At 54.3% G+C, this 17,978-nt stretch overlaps 1 protein-coding gene and 1 pseudogene across 4 annotated transcripts in view; both read left to right on the forward strand.

Annotated features, from left to right (window-relative positions):
* The window catches only part of TLN1 (talin 1), a 52,203-nt gene extending 48,722 nt beyond the window's left edge, over nt 1-3,481 (forward strand). For all 4 annotated transcript variants that reach the window (XM_035100501.3, XM_060280443.2, XM_088653209.1 and 1 more), the window contains 7 exons: nt 225-330; nt 536-660; nt 868-993; nt 1,082-1,144; nt 1,298-1,480; nt 2,125-2,253; nt 2,408-3,481. In XM_035100501.3, coding sequence (XP_034956392.3) covers nt 225-330; nt 536-660; nt 868-993; nt 1,082-1,144; nt 1,298-1,480; nt 2,125-2,253; nt 2,408-2,539 — 864 coding nt within the window. In that variant the 3' untranslated portion in view covers nt 2,540-3,481. The remainder of the gene's footprint in view (nt 1-224; nt 331-535; nt 661-867; nt 994-1,081; nt 1,145-1,297; nt 1,481-2,124; nt 2,254-2,407) is intronic.
* Nucleotides 3,482-7,487: 4,006 nt separating this feature from the next.
* On the forward strand, nt 7,488-8,557 carry LOC118077303 (transmembrane protein 256 homolog pseudogene; annotated as a pseudogene).
* The last annotated feature ends 9,421 nt before the right edge of the window (nt 8,558-17,978 follow it).

Consider the following 17,978-nt stretch of genomic DNA (forward strand, 5'->3'; position numbering starts at 1 on the left):
TTCCTCATCACCTCCTACATCCCCCCTTGTGGTTCTTTCCAGGGTGCCTGGGAATGGGCAGCCCACATCTTCTGCAGCCCCCACCCCTGGGTGCCCTGCTGCAGGCGAGCTCCTGTCAGGGGGAACCCTCCCATCCCCAAGACACACGCCGCCTTCCGCCCTCCCCCCTGTGGGTCTGGGCACGGCTCACCCCTTGCCCACCCCCACCCCCACTCTTCCTCCAGATCCTCCAGAAACCCAGCCATGACCTGAAGCAGCAGCTGGCTGCGTACTCCAAGCGAGTGGCTGGCTCGGTGACGGAGCTCATCCAGGCAGCGGAGGCCATGAAAGGTGAGTGGTTCCCCCGGGGGAGTCCCCCTGCTTCCTCTCTCCGGAAAGGACCCCTCTGAAGCAGTCCGGAGCTGCCTGGGGGCCTGGGGGCAGGAGAAAGTGCAGCCAGTAGGGGGCAGAAATGCCCACCTGAACCAAATGGGTGGGGGTAAGGGAGGGGGGCTCTCTGTCCTCCTGATTCCTGCTTCCCTCCCTCTCCCACCAGGGACAGAATGGGTGGACCCCGAGGATCCCACTGTCATCGCAGAGAACGAGCTGTTGGGTGCAGCTGCTGCCATTGAGGCTGCCGCCAAGAAGCTGGAGCAGCTGAAGCCGCGGGCAAAGCCCAAGGTGGGCAGCTGGGCTGGGCCCCCCAGATGGCACCCTCGTCCCCTCACCTGTCTGCCCAGGGGCTGCTACTGGAGGCCACTGTCGTCCCTCCCAGGGGAGGGTGGCCTGTTGGTGGCCTGTTCTCTGAATGTGGGGTTTGAAATCCTGCAGCAATGCCAGGCGATTCCCCCCCCCCTCTCCCAGCTGACTCTGCTCTCCCCCCAACAGCAGGCAGACGAGAGCCTGAACTTTGAGGAGCAGATTTTGGAGGCTGCCAAGTCCATTGCGGCCGCAACCAGCGCCTTGGTGAAAGCAGCCTCAGCCGCCCAGAGAGAGCTGGTGGCCCAAGGGAAGGTGAGTCCTGTGGGCTTTTGGGGGGTGGGAGGCCTGGCTTCCAGGGGACTCTCTGAGCTCACCCCCCCTCCACCTTCTCTGTTGCCAGGTGGGTGCCATTCCTGCCAACGCCCTGGATGACGGGCAGTGGTCTCAGGGCCTCATTTCAGCGGTGAGTACGAAGGGAACCAAAGGGGGGAAGGGGGCTCCTTTTCCACTGTGGGGGCCGCAGTCGCCCTCCCCGCTCCCCATCTGGCGCTGCCTGGGTGAGCTGCTGACCGGCTCCCCCCCCCTGCTCACTCGCTTTCCTTCCTCCCATGCCAAGGCACGGATGGTGGCCGCTGCCACCAACAACCTGTGTGAGGCGGCCAATGCAGCTGTGCAGGGTCACGCCAGCGAGGAGAAGCTCATCTCCTCCGCCAAGCAGGTGGCCGCCTCCACCGCCCAGCTGCTGGTGGCTTGCAAAGTCAAGGCGGACCAGGACTCGGAGGCCATGAAGCGCCTGCAGGTGAGCAAGTGGGGAGACTGGGGGGGGGCTTGCGGCCTCGGGAATACCCAAGGCGGGTGCAGGGGAGGGGGCCACTCGGTTGATGCTGCCTTGCACTCTTGCAGCAAAGTCCTGGGAGGTGGTACAGGACGGCCTTTGCTCTGAGTTTTCCCATGGGGGGCCCCTTGGGCCTGCATTGCAGGGGTTGGACTAGATGACCCTTGGGTCCCTTCCAACTCTCCAAATCCTGGGAGCAGCAAGTCTTCAAGGGTGAACAGGAAGGGCTTGTGGGGGGCTATGTCTTCCCTGGCCCCCCACACTGTCGACCCCTTCCTCATCCTGCACCCTGTGTCCAGCAGTTGGCTGTGGGCAGGGGGGAACGGGCGAGGGGTCTGGCGAAGGGACAGCCCAGGGCAGCTCTGCTCTGTTGCAGTTCATGCCTCGCGATGGGGCTGTTGCCTCCTCAGAAGATTTTGCCTTCTGGGAAGGTTTTGTTTCCAGACTTAATCCCACCCCCCAACACCACAAAAAACAAAATCCCAAAAGTTTCCTACGTCTGGTTTGGGGCAGGCAGCCAGGGCTGGCTGTCCCCTTCCTGCCTCCCCCTCCATGCCTGTATCCCTGGGGGAGAGTCTCAGCCCTCTTTCTCCCCCCCCCCCTTCCAGGCCGCTGGCAATGCTGTCAAGAGGGCGTCCGACCACCTGGTGAAAGCAGCTCAGAAAGCGGCGGCCTTCCAGGACCAGGAGAACGAGACGGTGGTGGTGAAGGAGAAGATGGTGGGCGGGATTGCGCAGGTGAGTTCCCAGGTAGGGGTGGGGGGAGGACAGGGGGGTTGCAAGCGAGGAAGGCGGGAGCACCAGGTGCCCCCCTGAGCGCAGGTGCTGCTGGCAAGCAATGGGGCAGTTGCTCCCACCCCCCACCTCATGGTCTGCCCTGCCCACCCCCCAGATCATTGCTGCCCAGGAAGAGATGCTGCGCAAGGAGCGGGAGCTGGAGGAGGCACGCAAGAAGCTGGCCATGATCCGGCAGCAGCAGTACAAGTTCCTGCCCTCGGAGCTGCGGGACGAAGGGCCAAATTGAGCTCCGCCATCGCCCCCTGCCGCCGCGGCCACCCCTGCTCCCCTATTTAATGCCGACACCACCACCCCGCCCCCAGCAAGGACCAGCCAGGCCTCCCGAGCAGGGAGAGATGGAGGCCTGCCACTGCCCCCACAGCCCCCGCCACGTGCCATGCTCTGGACTACCCTTCCAGGGAGAGCGTCGGGGGGCGGAGGCTCCCCAAGCCCCCTTGCCTTTTCTTCTGGGAACCTTCCTTCCTTGTGCCTTGGCTACTCAGCCTGCCTCTATCTCTGGGAGGGGCTCCACTCTGGAGGGTGGGGGGTCGCTGCCTGTGGCCTGACTGTGCAATGTGGATTAGCCTCCACTCCAACCAAATATTGGGTGCCTTAAATGGGAGCCAAGGGGGGTACCTGGAGGCAGCAGCCCCCCTCAGCCCCCTCTCTGCCTGCTGCCCCCCCCCCAGGTCTCTGTTCCCCACTTATCTCTTGTCAAAGCTGCTCTTTGTTCCCAAGTGCCTGCCTGTGTGGGCCCAGAACACACACACCCCGGTTCTGGCACCCACTTGCCTGCCCCCCTCCAGGTCCTGCCCTGACTCCCCCCCCCATTACAGCAGCAGCAGCAGCAAATTTGCTTTGTGCTACAAACCCCCAAAACACGAGGCTCCAACCCCCCCTTTTTTAAAACACTTGCTGAGGCTTCTCACCTTTTGTAATTTTGATACATCCATAAGCCGCCTGTGTCTTTTCTATGTCAGGGAATCCCAGGGAGGCGGGTGGAGGGACTCCTGTGTCCCGGGGGGGGGGGTTGAGCTAGATGACCCGTTCCAACTTTATACAGTTGCATGATTCTATGGATTATGGGGTGTGTGTGATCAGCACACGGAAAACCAGACACACCCACCCCCACCCCATCCCACCCCAGGCCTGCAACGGGCCTGCCTTGAATAAACTGGCTTCCCTGCAAGTTCTGTCTCTCAGTTGTGTGGAACAGGTGCAACCCCCCCCCCCCGCGCACCTTTGGGTCTCTCTTCCCCACTCATCCTTCCTGAGGGTGATGCATGCTGTGTTGCTGCAGTGGGGCTCAGCTGTGGGGCAAGAAGAGCCCTGGGGAAGACTGGAAAGAGTTTCAGAGCCAGTCTGGTGCCTGCCTGATTCTCTGCAGCCTGGCCCTCCCAGCCCCACTCACACACCCCACAGGCAGCCCTGTCTAGGGGTCACTCCCATTTGCTCCTCTGAAAGGAAGAAAAGCCTACTGAGACATGGGGGGGGGGGTGGCTGGCTCTCTTTGCAGAACATGACAAATGCTGGGGAATCTCAAGTGGTCCTCCCTTGACCTTTGGCACATGTCCTTGAACCCCCAATAAGTGTGTGTTTACTCTGTATTACAGATCTCCATGTCTCGGGAACTGTCCCCCTCAATATGCACACTCCTGTCCTCTGGGGGCAAAGTTGTGTGCCCGTACCAATCATAGGCAATATATACAGAATAAGGAACCGAGTTGGGGTGTGGACACCACACAATAAGTTTTGAGCCACCTTGCAAATGATACACAAATCTAAGAGAGTGGTATCCATAGGAAAAAGCAGGCTGGTTAGCTTAATCTCTGTCCCAGGAAACATCTGCTAGTGAAGCATTTTTTAAAATGGAATTATGAAGCACATAGAAGAACAAGCCTTGCTGAAGCAGAGCCAGCATGGCTTCTGCAAGTCAAGTCCTGTCTCATGAACCTCTTGAGCAGGCATCCCCAAACTGCGGCCCTCCAGATGTTTTGGCCTACAACTCCCATGATCCCTAGCTAACAGGACCAGTGGTCGGGGAAGATGGGAATTGTAGTTCAAAACTTTTGGAGGGCCAAAGTTTGGGGATGCCTGCTCTTGAGAGTATCAACAAGCATATAGAGAGGTGATCCTGTTGACATTGGGTTCTTGAACCTTTCAAAAAGCTTTTGACAAAGTACCTCACTAAAGACTCTTGAGTAAGCTTAGTGTTGTTGTTTAGTCGTTTAGTCGTGTCCGCCTCTTCGTGACCCCATGCTTAGTAGTCGAGGAATAAGAAGAGAAGTTCTCTTGGGGATCAGGAACTGGTTAGGTAGCAGGAAGCAGAGAGCAGGAATAAATGGGTAGTTCTTTCAAGGCAGGGATGTACGCCAAGGATTGGGACTGGGACCTGTGCTTTTAAACTTCATAAGCAATAGAGTTAGGAGGGAGCAGTGAGGCAGCCATTCTCAATCGTTCTTGGAAAGTTGTGGGCCTGTGCCTGAGAAGAAGAGACTGAATGAATGATGATGATTATGGCCAAACAGCCCGCAAGGAGGAGACGGCCAGGCTTTGCACATTATGGTGCTGGAGGAGACTCTTGAGAGTCCCATGGACTGCAAGAAGATCAAACCTATCCATTCTTCAGGAAATCAGCCCTGAGTGCTCACTGGAAGGACAGATCGTGAAGCTGAGGCTCCAATACTTTGGCCACCTCATGAGAAGAGAAGAATCCTTGGAAAAGACCCTGATGTTGGGAAAGATGGAGGGCACTAGGAGAAGGGGACGACAGAGGACAAGATGGTTGGACAGTGTTCTCGAAGCTACGAACATGAGTTTGACCAAACTGCGGGAGGCAGTGCAAGACAGGAGTGCCTGGTGTGCTATGGTCCATGGGGTCACGAAGAGTCAGACACAACTAAATGACTAAACAACAACAACAACATGAAGAACCAGTTGCACATATCTAGAAGGAGGCGCACCTGGCTGGACAGCAGGACAGGAGGACTCTGGGGTCTTAGTAGGCCATAAGCTTGGCATGAGTCAGTAGTGAGATGCAACAGCAAACAATGCTAATAATAATAATAATAATAATAATAATAATAATAATAATAATTTTATTATTTATACCCTGCCCATCTGGCTGGGTTTCCCCAGCCACTCTGGGCTGCTTCCAGCCGAATATTAAAAACAGTACAGCATCAGACATTAAAAACTTCCCTAAACAGAGCCGCCTTTTCTAGGCTGCAGCAACATAAATCTTGTGTCCAGATCCATGGAAGTCCTAGCACTGCCCTCTTCTGCCTTGGTCAGAGCACACTTGGAGTCATGTGTCCAGTTCTGGGCACCCCAGTTTAAGAAGGATATTGACAAGCTGGTATGTGCAGAGAAGATCAAAGCCTGATGAGGAAGGGTTAAAGGGAGTTGGGATTGTTTAGTCTGGATAAGAGGAGAAACTGAAAGGAGATAGGACAGCTGCCTTCAGCTATCTAGAAAGGGCTATCGCAAGCTTGTTTTTTCCTGTTCTGGGGTTGATTCAAATGGGAATATATGAGCTTCTGACTCAACAGGAATAACTTTCTGATGGTAAGAGCTGTTCAACATTGGAAAGGACTCTCTCAGAATATGCTGGGCTCTCCGTTCCTTGGAGATGTTGAAGCAGAGGTCAGCTGTCAATATCTGTCCAGGATTCTCTAGCTGTGATTCCTGTATTGAGGGAGTTGGGCTGGAGGAGGAGAAGGATTTATTATATTTCTATGCTGCTCTTCATCCAAAGATCCCAGGGTGGTTTACAATAAAAAAACACAAACATCCATACCATAGTAGCAAAAACATTACCACACACACAGTTTAAAAGGCCTGGGAGAAGAGGGTGGCAGGATCCCTTGGTTCCCATTGGCAATAATTATGCCTTAGATTAACCTCATGGACTAGATGACTCTCGGGGGGGGGGGTCCCTTCCAACTCTACAGTTCTAAGATTCCCCGCCCCATGAATCCCCTGGGCACTGACCAACATTTCCCTGCACTCCCGACCCCATTGGCTTGCATAGCCCAAAGTCTGTATTGGGGCTACTGATAGGATCCAGGCATAGTTAACCCTTGGAACTCCCACAGGAGGCAGGGATGGCCACCAACTTGGATGGCTTTAAAAGAGGATCAGACCAATTCATGGAGGAGGAGAGGGCTCTCAATGGCTCTGCTCTGCCTTCATAATTGGAGGCAGCCGTGCTTCTGAATGCCAGTTGCTGGAAGCAACAGGAGAGGAGAGGGCTTTTGGGTTTGGATCCATCCTGTCTGCTGGTTTCCCATGGGAAAACTCTCTAGCCACTGTGAGAACCGGATGTTGGGCTACAACAAGAAGAAGAGTTTGGATTTGATATCCCGAAGGAGTCTCAAAGCGGTTTACATTCTCCTTTCCCTTCCTCCCCCACAACAAACGCTCTGAGGTGAGTGAGGCTGAGAGACTTCAAAGAAGTGTGACCAGCCCAAGGTCACCCAGCAGCTGCATGTGGAGGAGCTGAGACGTGAACCCGGTTCATCAGATTACGAGGCCACCGCTCTTAACCACTACACCACACTGGCTCCCATTGGCCTGATCCAGCAGGCTCTTCTTGTGTTCTTACTGTAAAGGACCCATGGATGGTTAGGTTCAGTCAAAGGCGACTATGAGGTTGTGGCACACATCTTGCTTTCAGGCCGAGGGAATCTGCATTTGTCCACAGACAGCTTTCCAGGTCATGTGGTCAGCATGACTAAACCACTTTTGGCGTAACAGAACACTGTAACGGAAGCCAGAGCGCACAGAAATGCCGTTTACCTTCCCGCTGAGGCAGTACCTATTTATCTACTTGCACTGGCATGCTTTCAAACTGCTAGGTTGGCAAGAGCTGGGACAGAGCAGCGGGAGCTCACCCTGTTGCGGGGATTCAAACCACCGACCTCCTGATCAGCAAATCCAAGAGTCTCAGTGGTGGTTTAGACCTGCGTCCCTGTTCTTTATGTGCCCCCTGCCCAGCTTGCAACCCCACTGGCTTGGCACCTCCCTGCCTCTCTTGCAAGGAAGGCCATCTGGCCCCACAAGACCTCACCCATTGCACTTCCTGAGCCCCACATGCAGGGCTCTCCCTCTTCTCCCTCATCTGCTGCAGTCCTGAGGCAGTTTATTATGGGAGCGTCTCCTTAGCAGTTGCAGACTTCTGTAGCCTGGAAAGAATGCCAGGTATGGAATGGTGCTGCAAACACAGGCAGCAGGAGCAGCCACGGCCAAATCTGGCCTCCTCCCAGAGGGGGAGGGGAGCCCCTCTGTTTCTTGGGCACGTCAGTCCTGGCTCTTCTATGGGGTGCCACCAGGCTCGTCTTGGCTGTGAAACAGCCTGGCCAACCGCAGCTGGCAAAGGCTCTCACCTGACTGGGCTGCCCAGCTTGGGAGGCTGAAAGAAGGAAAGACATGGGGGCAGAGGTGGAGGTGGGTGGGTATTTTCTAGGCTTCCAAGGGGAACCAAACCGGGGCTCTTGGCTTTGGAGGCTGAGATCTCAGCCACCCACTCCCACCACCACTTTGGGATGCAGAAGTAACCGAGATCACCATGGATGGCAGCTCATGCCTCTTCCACTGGGAAGCCGCCCCAATCTCTGCTGAGCCGTGCACAAGATTCCTGGGGTGTAGGCCCTCAACTAGGGTCTGTGTCTCTTCAGGGAGGACCAAGGCATGGCAGAGGCTGCAGTGTCTTTGAAAATGGTTTATGAGTGTGGATGAAGGGAGTGCAGAGTTTCCAGCATTCTCATCTCAGAAAGAGCTTGTCCAGGCTGATACATTTTCACGGCGGGTATAAGAATGGTCGCGGGTGTTTCCCCGACGGCTTGGAGCACTGAGCGGGGCTGCGGCGGTCGGGGCGGCCGCCTACGGGGCTCATGATTTCCATCGGAGTGACCGAGATGACTACTTAAAAGAGCTCTACGAGACGGCCAACATATATCACTTCCTCCACAGCCTGGCCCTCCTGGCTGTGCCCCACTGCCGCTATCCCCTGATGGCCGGCAGCATCCTGTCCCGGGGCATGGGGATGTTCTCTGGCCACGGCATGACAGGGGACCCGATCCTGACCAAGGCGCTCCCTTATGGTGGTTCCCTCCTCAACCTCGGCTGGATCGCCATGGCCCCTTGACACCTCCATTCCGGCCCCATGTGCCCCCCTCCCCATCGCCAGGGCAGCCAACCCTGCTCCTCATTCCCCCTCTTAGGCTAGCCAGAAGGGAGCCCTAGGACAGGAGAGATGATCTGCCAAATGTCAGAGTGGGATCACTTGAGGTCTTTAGCCCGCCCCGAACGCCTCTGTCCTGCATCTTGGAATTCCGCAAATGCCAAATGCCAAATCCCCTTTTAAAAAGCCAATATCCTCCCCCCTCCCCCCCAAAAAATTTGCAACCAGATTTGAGTTTGTGAAGGAGGAAGAGCTTGGGCCTTGGCATGCAATGTCTGATCAGTGCTTTTCAATTGGTGTTTTTTTAACTTAATAAACGATGAGAGTGATAGAAAGAAAGAAAGAAAGAAAGAAAGAAAGAAAGAAAGAAAGAAAGAAAGAAAGAAAGAAAGAAAGAAAGAAAGAAAGAAAGAAAGAGCTTGTCCTTCTCTGCCTCCTGACATTGCTTTCAGAGCAGTCCTACCCTGTCACAGCGTCTCTTGGTTCCTGCTTCTCGCCTCCACAGCAGCCCATGGAGTCCTGCCCCACTCCTTCCCAGCACACTTTTAGATTTCAAAAGGGACAAATTTTCCTGTGGCATCACATCCCCATCCCCTTGGCAACCTGCCAATTCTCCTGTCTGTCCACTTCTGGGGGGCACAGTTCTTTTGCATTGCCAAGGCCCCCAACGACTCCATGCTGGTTCCCCATTGTTGCTCAGTGGCTCTGCAAGGTCGACCCATGAATTCTGGCACAGCTCTGCAGCTTGTCTTTTCCCTTCATATCCCAATATTATCTAAATACTACCATTTATTAGTTTCTAATATTCACTAACAGACTGGTCCCCAGCCATAACACTATATATTTTATAGTACTTTCATATTATGAGTCATCTCAAATAAATTTTCTTCATTGCAGCTGCTGAGGCCCACTGAGGCTGAGGAGTTGTTGTGTCTTTCGCAGAGGCCTTCCTGGGTCTCCTTGGCTGCTCAGTCCTCCCTGCGAGGAAGCCCCTTGTCTCCCTCAGACTGAGCTCCAGCCTGGCCCTCCCCTTGCCAAATGGCTGGAGAACGAGGAAGCTCCCGGGAGAAGATGTCCTTTCTCCTGCTTTTCTCTGACCTCAGTAGATGCTGTCATCCAGCCCTCCCGGGTTGGGGGCCTGGGCAGTTGAATCCTCCCTCCCTCCTCTGCCAAGGCTGTTGCTCTTTCACCCCTTCCTTAGCATCTTAGCATCCCCCCTCCAGGATCAAGGACAGGCCAGCCTGCCTGCTTCCCCAGAACCCTAACCCTAAGCCCCCACAGCATCTCCAGGCTTTGCCTTAAAGCCTGAGGAGCTGGTCCTGCTCTGCAGAGACAACCCTGAGTGCAGTGCCTGCCCCAAGGCCTGTGAGCCTAACAGGCTGATATCTACTAAGTGCTCTAACTTTTTGGGACCAGTACCCAGACCGGTTTCCCTTGCCCCCCCCCACCAGTCCGCTTCTGGGTGGTTTACTCTGTAATCCCAGCAGCAATAGCATCCTGGGGCAGAGGGACACAAGGGAGCTCTCCTCCTCCTCCCACCTCTGAGCAGGGACTGCTCTTCTCCCTTCCTCTGAAACCCCCATCTCTTGGGGGGGGGGGCTTTTGCTGCTCTTGCCATCAGGTCCCAAGAGAGCTGCCCCCAGGAGATGGGGAGAAGCCCCCAGAGCAGGCCCTGCTCCCAAGGCAGCCGGAGCTGTGCCAGAGGTGACGTTATTGGCATGGGGAGGTGGTCCTAATCCTCAGCTGCCTGTGCTGAGCCCAGAGCCAGAAATAGCCCCCCGGGGCTGATCTGACAGACAGGTGGGCTGGTGGACAGGCAAGCAAGCGGGTGCCCCAGGAGGAAGGCACTCCTTCCTCAGCCCCACACCTGTTCCTGGCTCATCACTCTGGGGGGAATTAGGGAGAGCAGGAGGCAGAGGAGCACCTTTGCTGCCCACGTCGTCCTGGAGCTGCCAGCAGCGTGGGACACACTCTGCCCTCAGTCGCTGAACACACATGCAGCACCTGCTGTAATTAGACATTCATTAGCAGAGAAGATGGAACACTTTGGAGGCGATGACAGAGTTTATGCCATTTAAACAGGGAACTGCAAATAGAGACGCTTCCCAGGGGAGGAAAGGGGTTTCTAGTAGAGTTTGGAAGGAGTTCTTGCTGGGTCTAGCACTGACCCTGGCCTGGGGCTGGGCAGAGCAATTAACAAGTTTACACAGCCTACAGAAAGGGAGGTTTCATAGAGGGCAGAATGAATATTCCCAAGCAGCTCTCAGCTGAGGGATCTGGGCAGGAAAGGGCCCCAGGCAGCAAAAGGCACTGCATGCAGGACCATGTGGGAAGGGGCTTGTCTTGTCTTAGCCCTTGTGGGCCAGAAGGCCCCATAAGGGGTGGAGGGGCAGGAGCTGCAGCAGGGTGTTCCCTGGGGGTCCACATTGCCCAGCAGGCACATACCAGCATGGGACTGTTGAGGACATGAGAAGGGTCCACTGGATTAGGCCAAAGGGAGCCCACCTAGGACAGCATCCTGTCCTCACAATGGTCCACCAGGTGCCCATTAGGGAAGCCCACAAGTAAGAACCCAAGCACAAGAGAACTATCTGGACTCCCCCCGCCGCTGGTGGCTTCCAGCAACTGGTCCTCTGAAGGCCCCTGCCTCTGACAGTGAAGGGAGAACATGTATCAGAGTATTGGGGGGAATGGATTTTCCATGCTTAGCAAGGAGATGCTGCCACTCCTGGGCACAGCTGTGCCTTCCTCCTGGTCTGAGCTCAGATGGAGCGGATGGGAGCCCAGCAGGCCATAGAGCTGCCTCCCTGGAAGGTCCACGTCCAGCCGGCCCCCTCCCTCCATGCATTGTGGAAGGGAGCCAGTGTGTTCTGCTCCATAGAGATTTCGACACGGGTGGCAGGATGTGTGTGTCAATCGGCTGCCTTTTGCTTTCCTTGCTACCTGGTGTCATATAATCTTAGAAGTGTAGACTTGGAAGGGACACCCGAGGGTCATCTAATCCAACCCCCTGTGATGCAGGAATCACAACTACAGCAGCTTCCGGTTCCTGCCTGCCTTAATGGATGCAGTTCCTATGATAGCAGGAGATTGTTAGCGAAGAAAAAACAAGGATGATTGAGGGTAAGTATCCGTGCAAGTCTCCCCCTCCCAGGAACGGGGGAGGGGAACAGCCTTCACTCCCAGTTCTTCTGGATACCTGGCTCTCGCTCTGGCATGGAATGCGGGAGGCAGGGAGACGCTGAGTGCAAAAGCACTTCGCCTGGAGAAAACCCCCCTGCACCGTCATTAAGAAGCAGAGGTTCTTCTGTTAATTAGAGCTTAATTTGCCTAAAGTACAGGTGTGTGCTTGAAGAGATGAGCTCATAAACTGCGGAATAGAACCAGCTGCAAGGTTGTTAAGGTTTTGAACTTGAGAGAAGACTTCCTTCGGTGCAAAAGGCGTGTGGGGGACGGGAGCCTTCAGTTTCTGTATATAAAGTTTTCTTCTCTACATTTATGATTCAGCAACCCTCCTTTGAATGTTAGTTCAAATTATATATGTACAAGCGAGGAGCGAAGAAACTGGATTATAGATATGGAATATAACATTAATTCTAGCATGGGGGGCACCTAAATTATATATTTTAGTATTTGAATGATTGGTAATAATAACTGTATTATAATTTGGTATTGTTATAATGAGGCTATTAGGTAAAGGTAAAGGGACCCCTGACCATTAGGTCCAGTCGTGACCGACTCTGGGGTTACGCGCTCATCTCGCATTATTGGCCGAGGGAGCTGGCGTATAGCTTCCAGGTCATGTGGCCAGCATGACAAAGCCGCTTCTGGCAAACCAGAGCAGCACATGGAAACGCCGTTTACCTTCCCGCTGTAGCGGTTCCTATTTATCTACTTGCACTTTGACGTGCTTTCGAACTGCTAGGTTGGCAGGAGCTGGGACCAAGCAACAGGAGCTCACCCCGTCACAGGGATTTGAACCGCCGACCTTCTGATCAGCAAGCCCTAGGCTCAGTGGTTTAACCACAGCACGACCTGGTAATTGAAAATTAATAAAAATTATTGGGGGGGGGGCGACAACTACAGCATTCCTGACAGATGGCCATCCAACCTCTGCTTAAACCTGTTGTATGCTGAATTGGATTTCATCGAGAATGGTTCTGTTGCTTTCATATTTGTATGCATTTTTAGCCACGTGGGCTCATTTTTTAAAAGGTAGTGGTATAAATGTTTCAAATATATAAGGTAGACTAATAGTGGAAACACTGGATTATCCTGTAGTTCTGTCTTGAATTTCTCCTATCTCAGGAAAGTAGGGAGCATGGGAGACGGGAGGGGTCCAAAGTGATGATCTTGAAGATGAGGAGGAGGGAGAGCTCATCAATGGCTCCTCCTCATCCTGGAGAGTAGTGACTAGTGGGGTGCCACAGGGTTCTGTCTTGGGCCCAGTCTTATTCAACATCTTTATCAATGACTTGGATGATGGGCTTGAGGGCATCCTGAGCAAGTTTGCAGATGACACCAAATTGGGAGGGGTGGCTAATACCCCAGATGACAGGATCACACTTCAAAATGACCTTAGCAGATTAGACAACTGAGCCAAAGCAAACAAGATTAATTTTAACAAGGAGAAATGTAAAGTACTACACTTGGGCAAAAAAAAGAAAGAAAGAAAGAAAGAAAGAAAGAAAGAAAGAAAGAAAGAAAGAAAGAAAGAAAGAAAGGAAGGAAGGAAGGAAGGAAGGCACAAATACAGGATGGGAGACACCTGGCTTGAGAGCAGTACATGTGAAAAGGATCTAGGAGTCTTGGTAGACCACAAACTTGATATGAGTCAACAGTGTGATGCAGCAGCTAAAAAATCCAATGCAATTCTGGGCTGCATCAATAGGAGTATAGCATCTAGATCAAGGGAAGTAATAGTACCACTGTATTCCGCTCTGGTCAGACCTCACCTGGAGTATTGTGTCCAGTTCTGGGCACCACAGCTCAGGAAGGATACTGACAAACTGGAACGTGTCCAGAAGAGGGCAACCAAAATGGCCAAAGGCCTGGAAACGATGCCTTATGAGGAACGGCTTAGGGAGCTGGGTATGTTTAGCCTGGAGAAGAGAAGGTTAAGGGGTGATATGATAGTCATGTTCAAATATATAAAAGGATGTCATATGGAGGAGGGAGAAATATTGTTTTCTGCTGCTCCAGAGAAGCGGACACGGAGCAATGGATTCAAACTACAAGAAAGAAGATTCCACCTAAACATTAGGAAGAACTTCCTGACAGTAAAAGCTGTTCGGCGGTGGAATTTGCTACCAAGGAGTGTGGTGGAGTCTCCTTCTTTGGAGGTCTTTAAGCAGAGGCTTGACAGCATATGTCAAGAATGTTATGCTTTGATGGTGTTTCCTGCTTGGCAGGGGGTTGGACTGGGTCCGGATGGCCCTTGTGGTCTCTTCCAATTCTATGATTCTAAGAAGTGTGTGTGTGTGTGTGTGTGTGTGTGTGTGTGTGTGAGAGAGAGAGAGAGAGAGAGAGAGAGAGAGAGAGAGAGAGAGAGAGAGAGAGAGAGAGAGAGAGAGAGAGAGAGATTTCTAGGTTAAGGAGCATTTGAGATGAGCTGCAAGGAGCCATAAGGCCCATTCATCTCCTGTCCACAGAAGCCTGGTTGTGACTTCAAATGGCATGATTCACTGGCTTCCTTGTGCATGACTCTGCTTCTAAAAAGCTCTGCTATTGCCTGCAGAAGATGGCGCTGATGAGGGCAAGTCAGGGAGCAGCTCCTCCATCTGTTACCGGAGAAGCTCCTCAGGCCGCAAAGCCAACACACACACACACACAGAGTGAGAAAGAGAGAGAGAGAGAGAGAGAGAGAGAGAGAGAGAGAGAGAGAGAGAGAGAGAGAGAGAGAGAGAGAGAGATAATGAGAATGCACACTGGGGCCACTTGTCACTGCCTCCTGCAGCAAGGCAGCCAAAGGGACAAATCACAGCAGAGGAAAAAGCAGTGCGAGGGAGTGAGGAGAAATTAAATTCAGTTCCCATTTAAAGGAGGATCAAACATATTTGCACCTTCCAAAACAATAGGAGAAAGGAAACACAACCTTCTCATTAATTTTTATTTTTAATAGCTACAAGCGTGGTGGAACTGGGGAATGCTTTGGACGAAGTTTATCTTGATTTCAATAAGGCTTTCAACAAAGTCCCCTTTGATATTCCTGTGGTTAAGCTGGTAAAATGTGCGCTACATCATTTGTGGATTTGTAGTTAGCTGACGGAACCCAGAGATTCTTTGTCTCAGCATCCATTGGTTTGGAGAAGTCCCCTTGGAACTCTTCACAACAGTCTGGCTCCATCCCAGTCCAACCCTAACCCTTTTGTACAGGCCCAACCTGCCCAGTCCAAACCCCTCCTCCCAACACCATACTCTCATCCATCGGGACACCCTCCCACAGGGTTCCTCCTCCAGGCACCCCTCAAGCCTCTTGTGCAGCAGACAAGCAAACCAGCAAGGCCGGGGGGGAGGGGTCTTTGGAGGGGGTGTATGGAGGGCTCTTGTGATCCACCAACCAAGATGCCATCATTCAGGCACCAGTGCTGGGGCTGAGCACTAGCACACTGAGGGCCCATCAGTGGAAGGTGTGGGATGGGTTATTGATGGGTAGGAGGGGATGTATGAATCGCGATTTATCCCTCCAGTCTCCCACGTATGGGTTAAGCAGAGTATTAAAACCCCATCATTGGCAGCAAAACATAGATGCTTGAAACTAGGCTGCCAAGCCTTATATTTTCTGAGCAATCCCAGTTAATGAAGGTTAGCTGGCTACCCTTCGCTTCCCCGCTTAACAAAGAACCAGGCAACCCTTTATAAAGTGAGCTTACAAATGGTGTTTACTTACTTAACAGCCTTGCGTTGCATCACAGTCAAACTATGGTAAAATACCTCTAGGCTACAAAATACATCGTTGATTCCAAACATGGAGTCTGTGCTCAGGGAGGCCACCAAGAGACATCTGTCTGCCTGGAAGACATGGGGTAGCAGAGAAGTGTGAGAGTGACCGAAGCAGAAGGGCTCTCTTGTTTCTTCCTGCTGCTGCAAACAAGGGAGATGGCATTGCATAGAGCTCTCTCCCCAGCAATCACATTCCTGTGGCCTGAGTCTGTCTAGCAAGGTGGCCCTGTGATTGTTTGCCCCTCAACTTACTGTCGAGAATATGCCTTTGTCTCCCACAGAAGGAACCCCCATTGCCTGCTGGGATGGGGGGTCCCAGTACTGCCACCACAGCCAACCAGGTGCTTGACAGCCCTTCCTCTTGGGCTGGCAGCTAATTCACCCCCCAGTGTCTGGGCTTTATACCCCCTTAGAGAAGTTTCCATAACACCAGGCTCAGCCCCCTGACAAGACCCCCTTTCCGGCCTCCCACATTGTCAGCCTCCCTCTGTAAGCTGCTCAGACAGACCTGGCCCTTCTGCTCCTCTTGCCTCAGCACTGTGCCCCCCCTTTCTGTGGGGTATTTATCAGTCCTGGCACCTGCTTGCTCTCCTCCTCTTCCAGGGAATGGGTTGGGTGGCAGGAGGCTGGCCCTGCCCAGGAGCACTGCACACAGCCTCAGCACCTGGCGAGGAAGAGCTGAGCACCAAGGCCCAGCAGCCTTTCCAGCTCACAAGATGTGTTGGCACAGACAGGTTTTTGAGTGCAGGGGGCAGCAGCTGCTGCCGCTGCTTCCAGGGTCTTGCCTTGCATCATCTGGCTCCTGTCCTGGGCCACCCCATTGGCCCACCTGCAAAAAGACCCTCAGGATTGCTGCCGATCCTAAGGATGAGCCGCCTTCCAGCCTCATGGTGCTTCTGGCTGTACTGCTTGGTGCCAGTCCTGTCCCTTTGCATGGCTTCTGGTGCCACAGCTAGGACTGTGCTGTTGTGACACAGAAAGAATGGCAAAGCATGATTCATCTGTAGAAACCCCACAAATACAGGAGAAGGCAGTAATGCTTCTGAATGTCAGTTACTCAGGGTGGGGAAAGGGCTATTCTTGTGCTCAGGCCCTGCTTGTGGACTCCCACCTGGTACCAACCCTCATGGTACCTGGCACTTGGGAAGATGTTTTCACCCTTAGATATTAGGACTAGGAGACCTGAGAGGAAGCAACACTGATGTTTTTCATGCACACACATCCTAATGAAAACGAGGGCTAACTTGGAGCAGCAGAACCTCAGAAGCAAGATGATTTGGAGAGGTGGAAATCTCTAGCTTAGAGAAAGACCCCCAGCGATGCACATCCATGCCCAATGCCTCCTGACCAAGGAGGAGCAAAGCAAGAGGCTTCCTGTCCGGGCAGTCACTCCTTGGAGGCAAGTGTGCTGCAGATCAAACGGGGAACAGGAGGACTTGCCTCACCTGGTGCGAGGAGCGCCTTTGCATCTCTCCTCCTGCACAGCGCAAGCACAGGAAGGCCCGGCTGAAGCCCCGCCAAGAGGCCCACCTGCTCCTGTCTGCTAGGAGCCGGCCAGCGTCTGCTGCTGGAGGTCACCGCTGCTCAGAAGGGAAGACACGGAGTGGGGCAGGAATGGGGAAATTTCAAGAGAGAGCGGCCATTCCAGGCCCGCTGGGCGCTTGCAGAGCCTCCTGCCTTGGACGCTGCAGTGCTCCAGCCACAAGGAGGCTTGCGGCTGGCTTGGGACTCCAGCGCAACCCAAGAAGAAGCCCCACAGCTTCGGACCCTCGCCCGCCCCATAGCCCTCCCGCGTCTGCCTGACTCTGGGGAGCGCTGCGCAAAGGGAACACCCTCTGTTCCCAAGCAAGTCCGTGAGAGAGAAAGCCCAAAATAGTCCCTGAAAGGGAGGAAATATGTGGCGCCGTTTCCCAAATTGGGAGCGTCCTCCAGCTCCCCTTGTCCCGCGGCCTGCTGGGAGACTCTGAGGTGGGGGAAGCGGCTGGCCGGGCGGCAGCTGTCTTTGGCCTGGCGACCCCCGCCTCGCCTGCCCAAGCAGAAGGGGGGCCACTCGGGGCCTGCCTTCGCCGGGGGGGGGGGCTCCTGGCCAAGCGGGCCATGGGGCGACCCTGCAGAGGGTCGAAGGCCCTGACCGGTGCCTCAGTGGCCGCTGGCGGGGCGCGGGCGGGCTAGGCGGGCAGCCTCCGGGATGGGGCGGTTACTATAGCAACAGATCCAAGGCTAGAGTGATGGATAGCTGGACGGAGCGAGCTGAAAGGGGTAGCGGGGAGGCTCCTGCTCGAGGGAGGGGGAGAGGTGCCGGGGCGCGTGCCGTCAGGCTGGCTGGCTAGTGGTGATGGGGTGGGGGCGTCCCATCTCCGCGTCTGCCTGCCTGCCTGCCTGCCTGCTTGGCCGGCTGCCCGCCTTCCCGCCTTCCGCTCCCGCCCGTCGAGGCTCGTCGGCCGGTCCCGTCCCTGCCAGCTTGTCCCTAAAAGGTGCTGCTCGGCCGGTGGGGGAGGGCCCGGCCCCTCCCCGGCTTTTAGGCAGTGGGAGCCGCTCGGGGCGCGCAGCCAGTATCCAC

This window comes from Zootoca vivipara, chromosome 10 (genome assembly GCF_965207765.1).
Source record: "Zootoca vivipara chromosome 10, rZooViv2.hap1.1, whole genome shotgun sequence".
Lineage (NCBI taxonomy): Eukaryota > Metazoa > Chordata > Lepidosauria > Squamata > Lacertidae > Zootoca > Zootoca vivipara.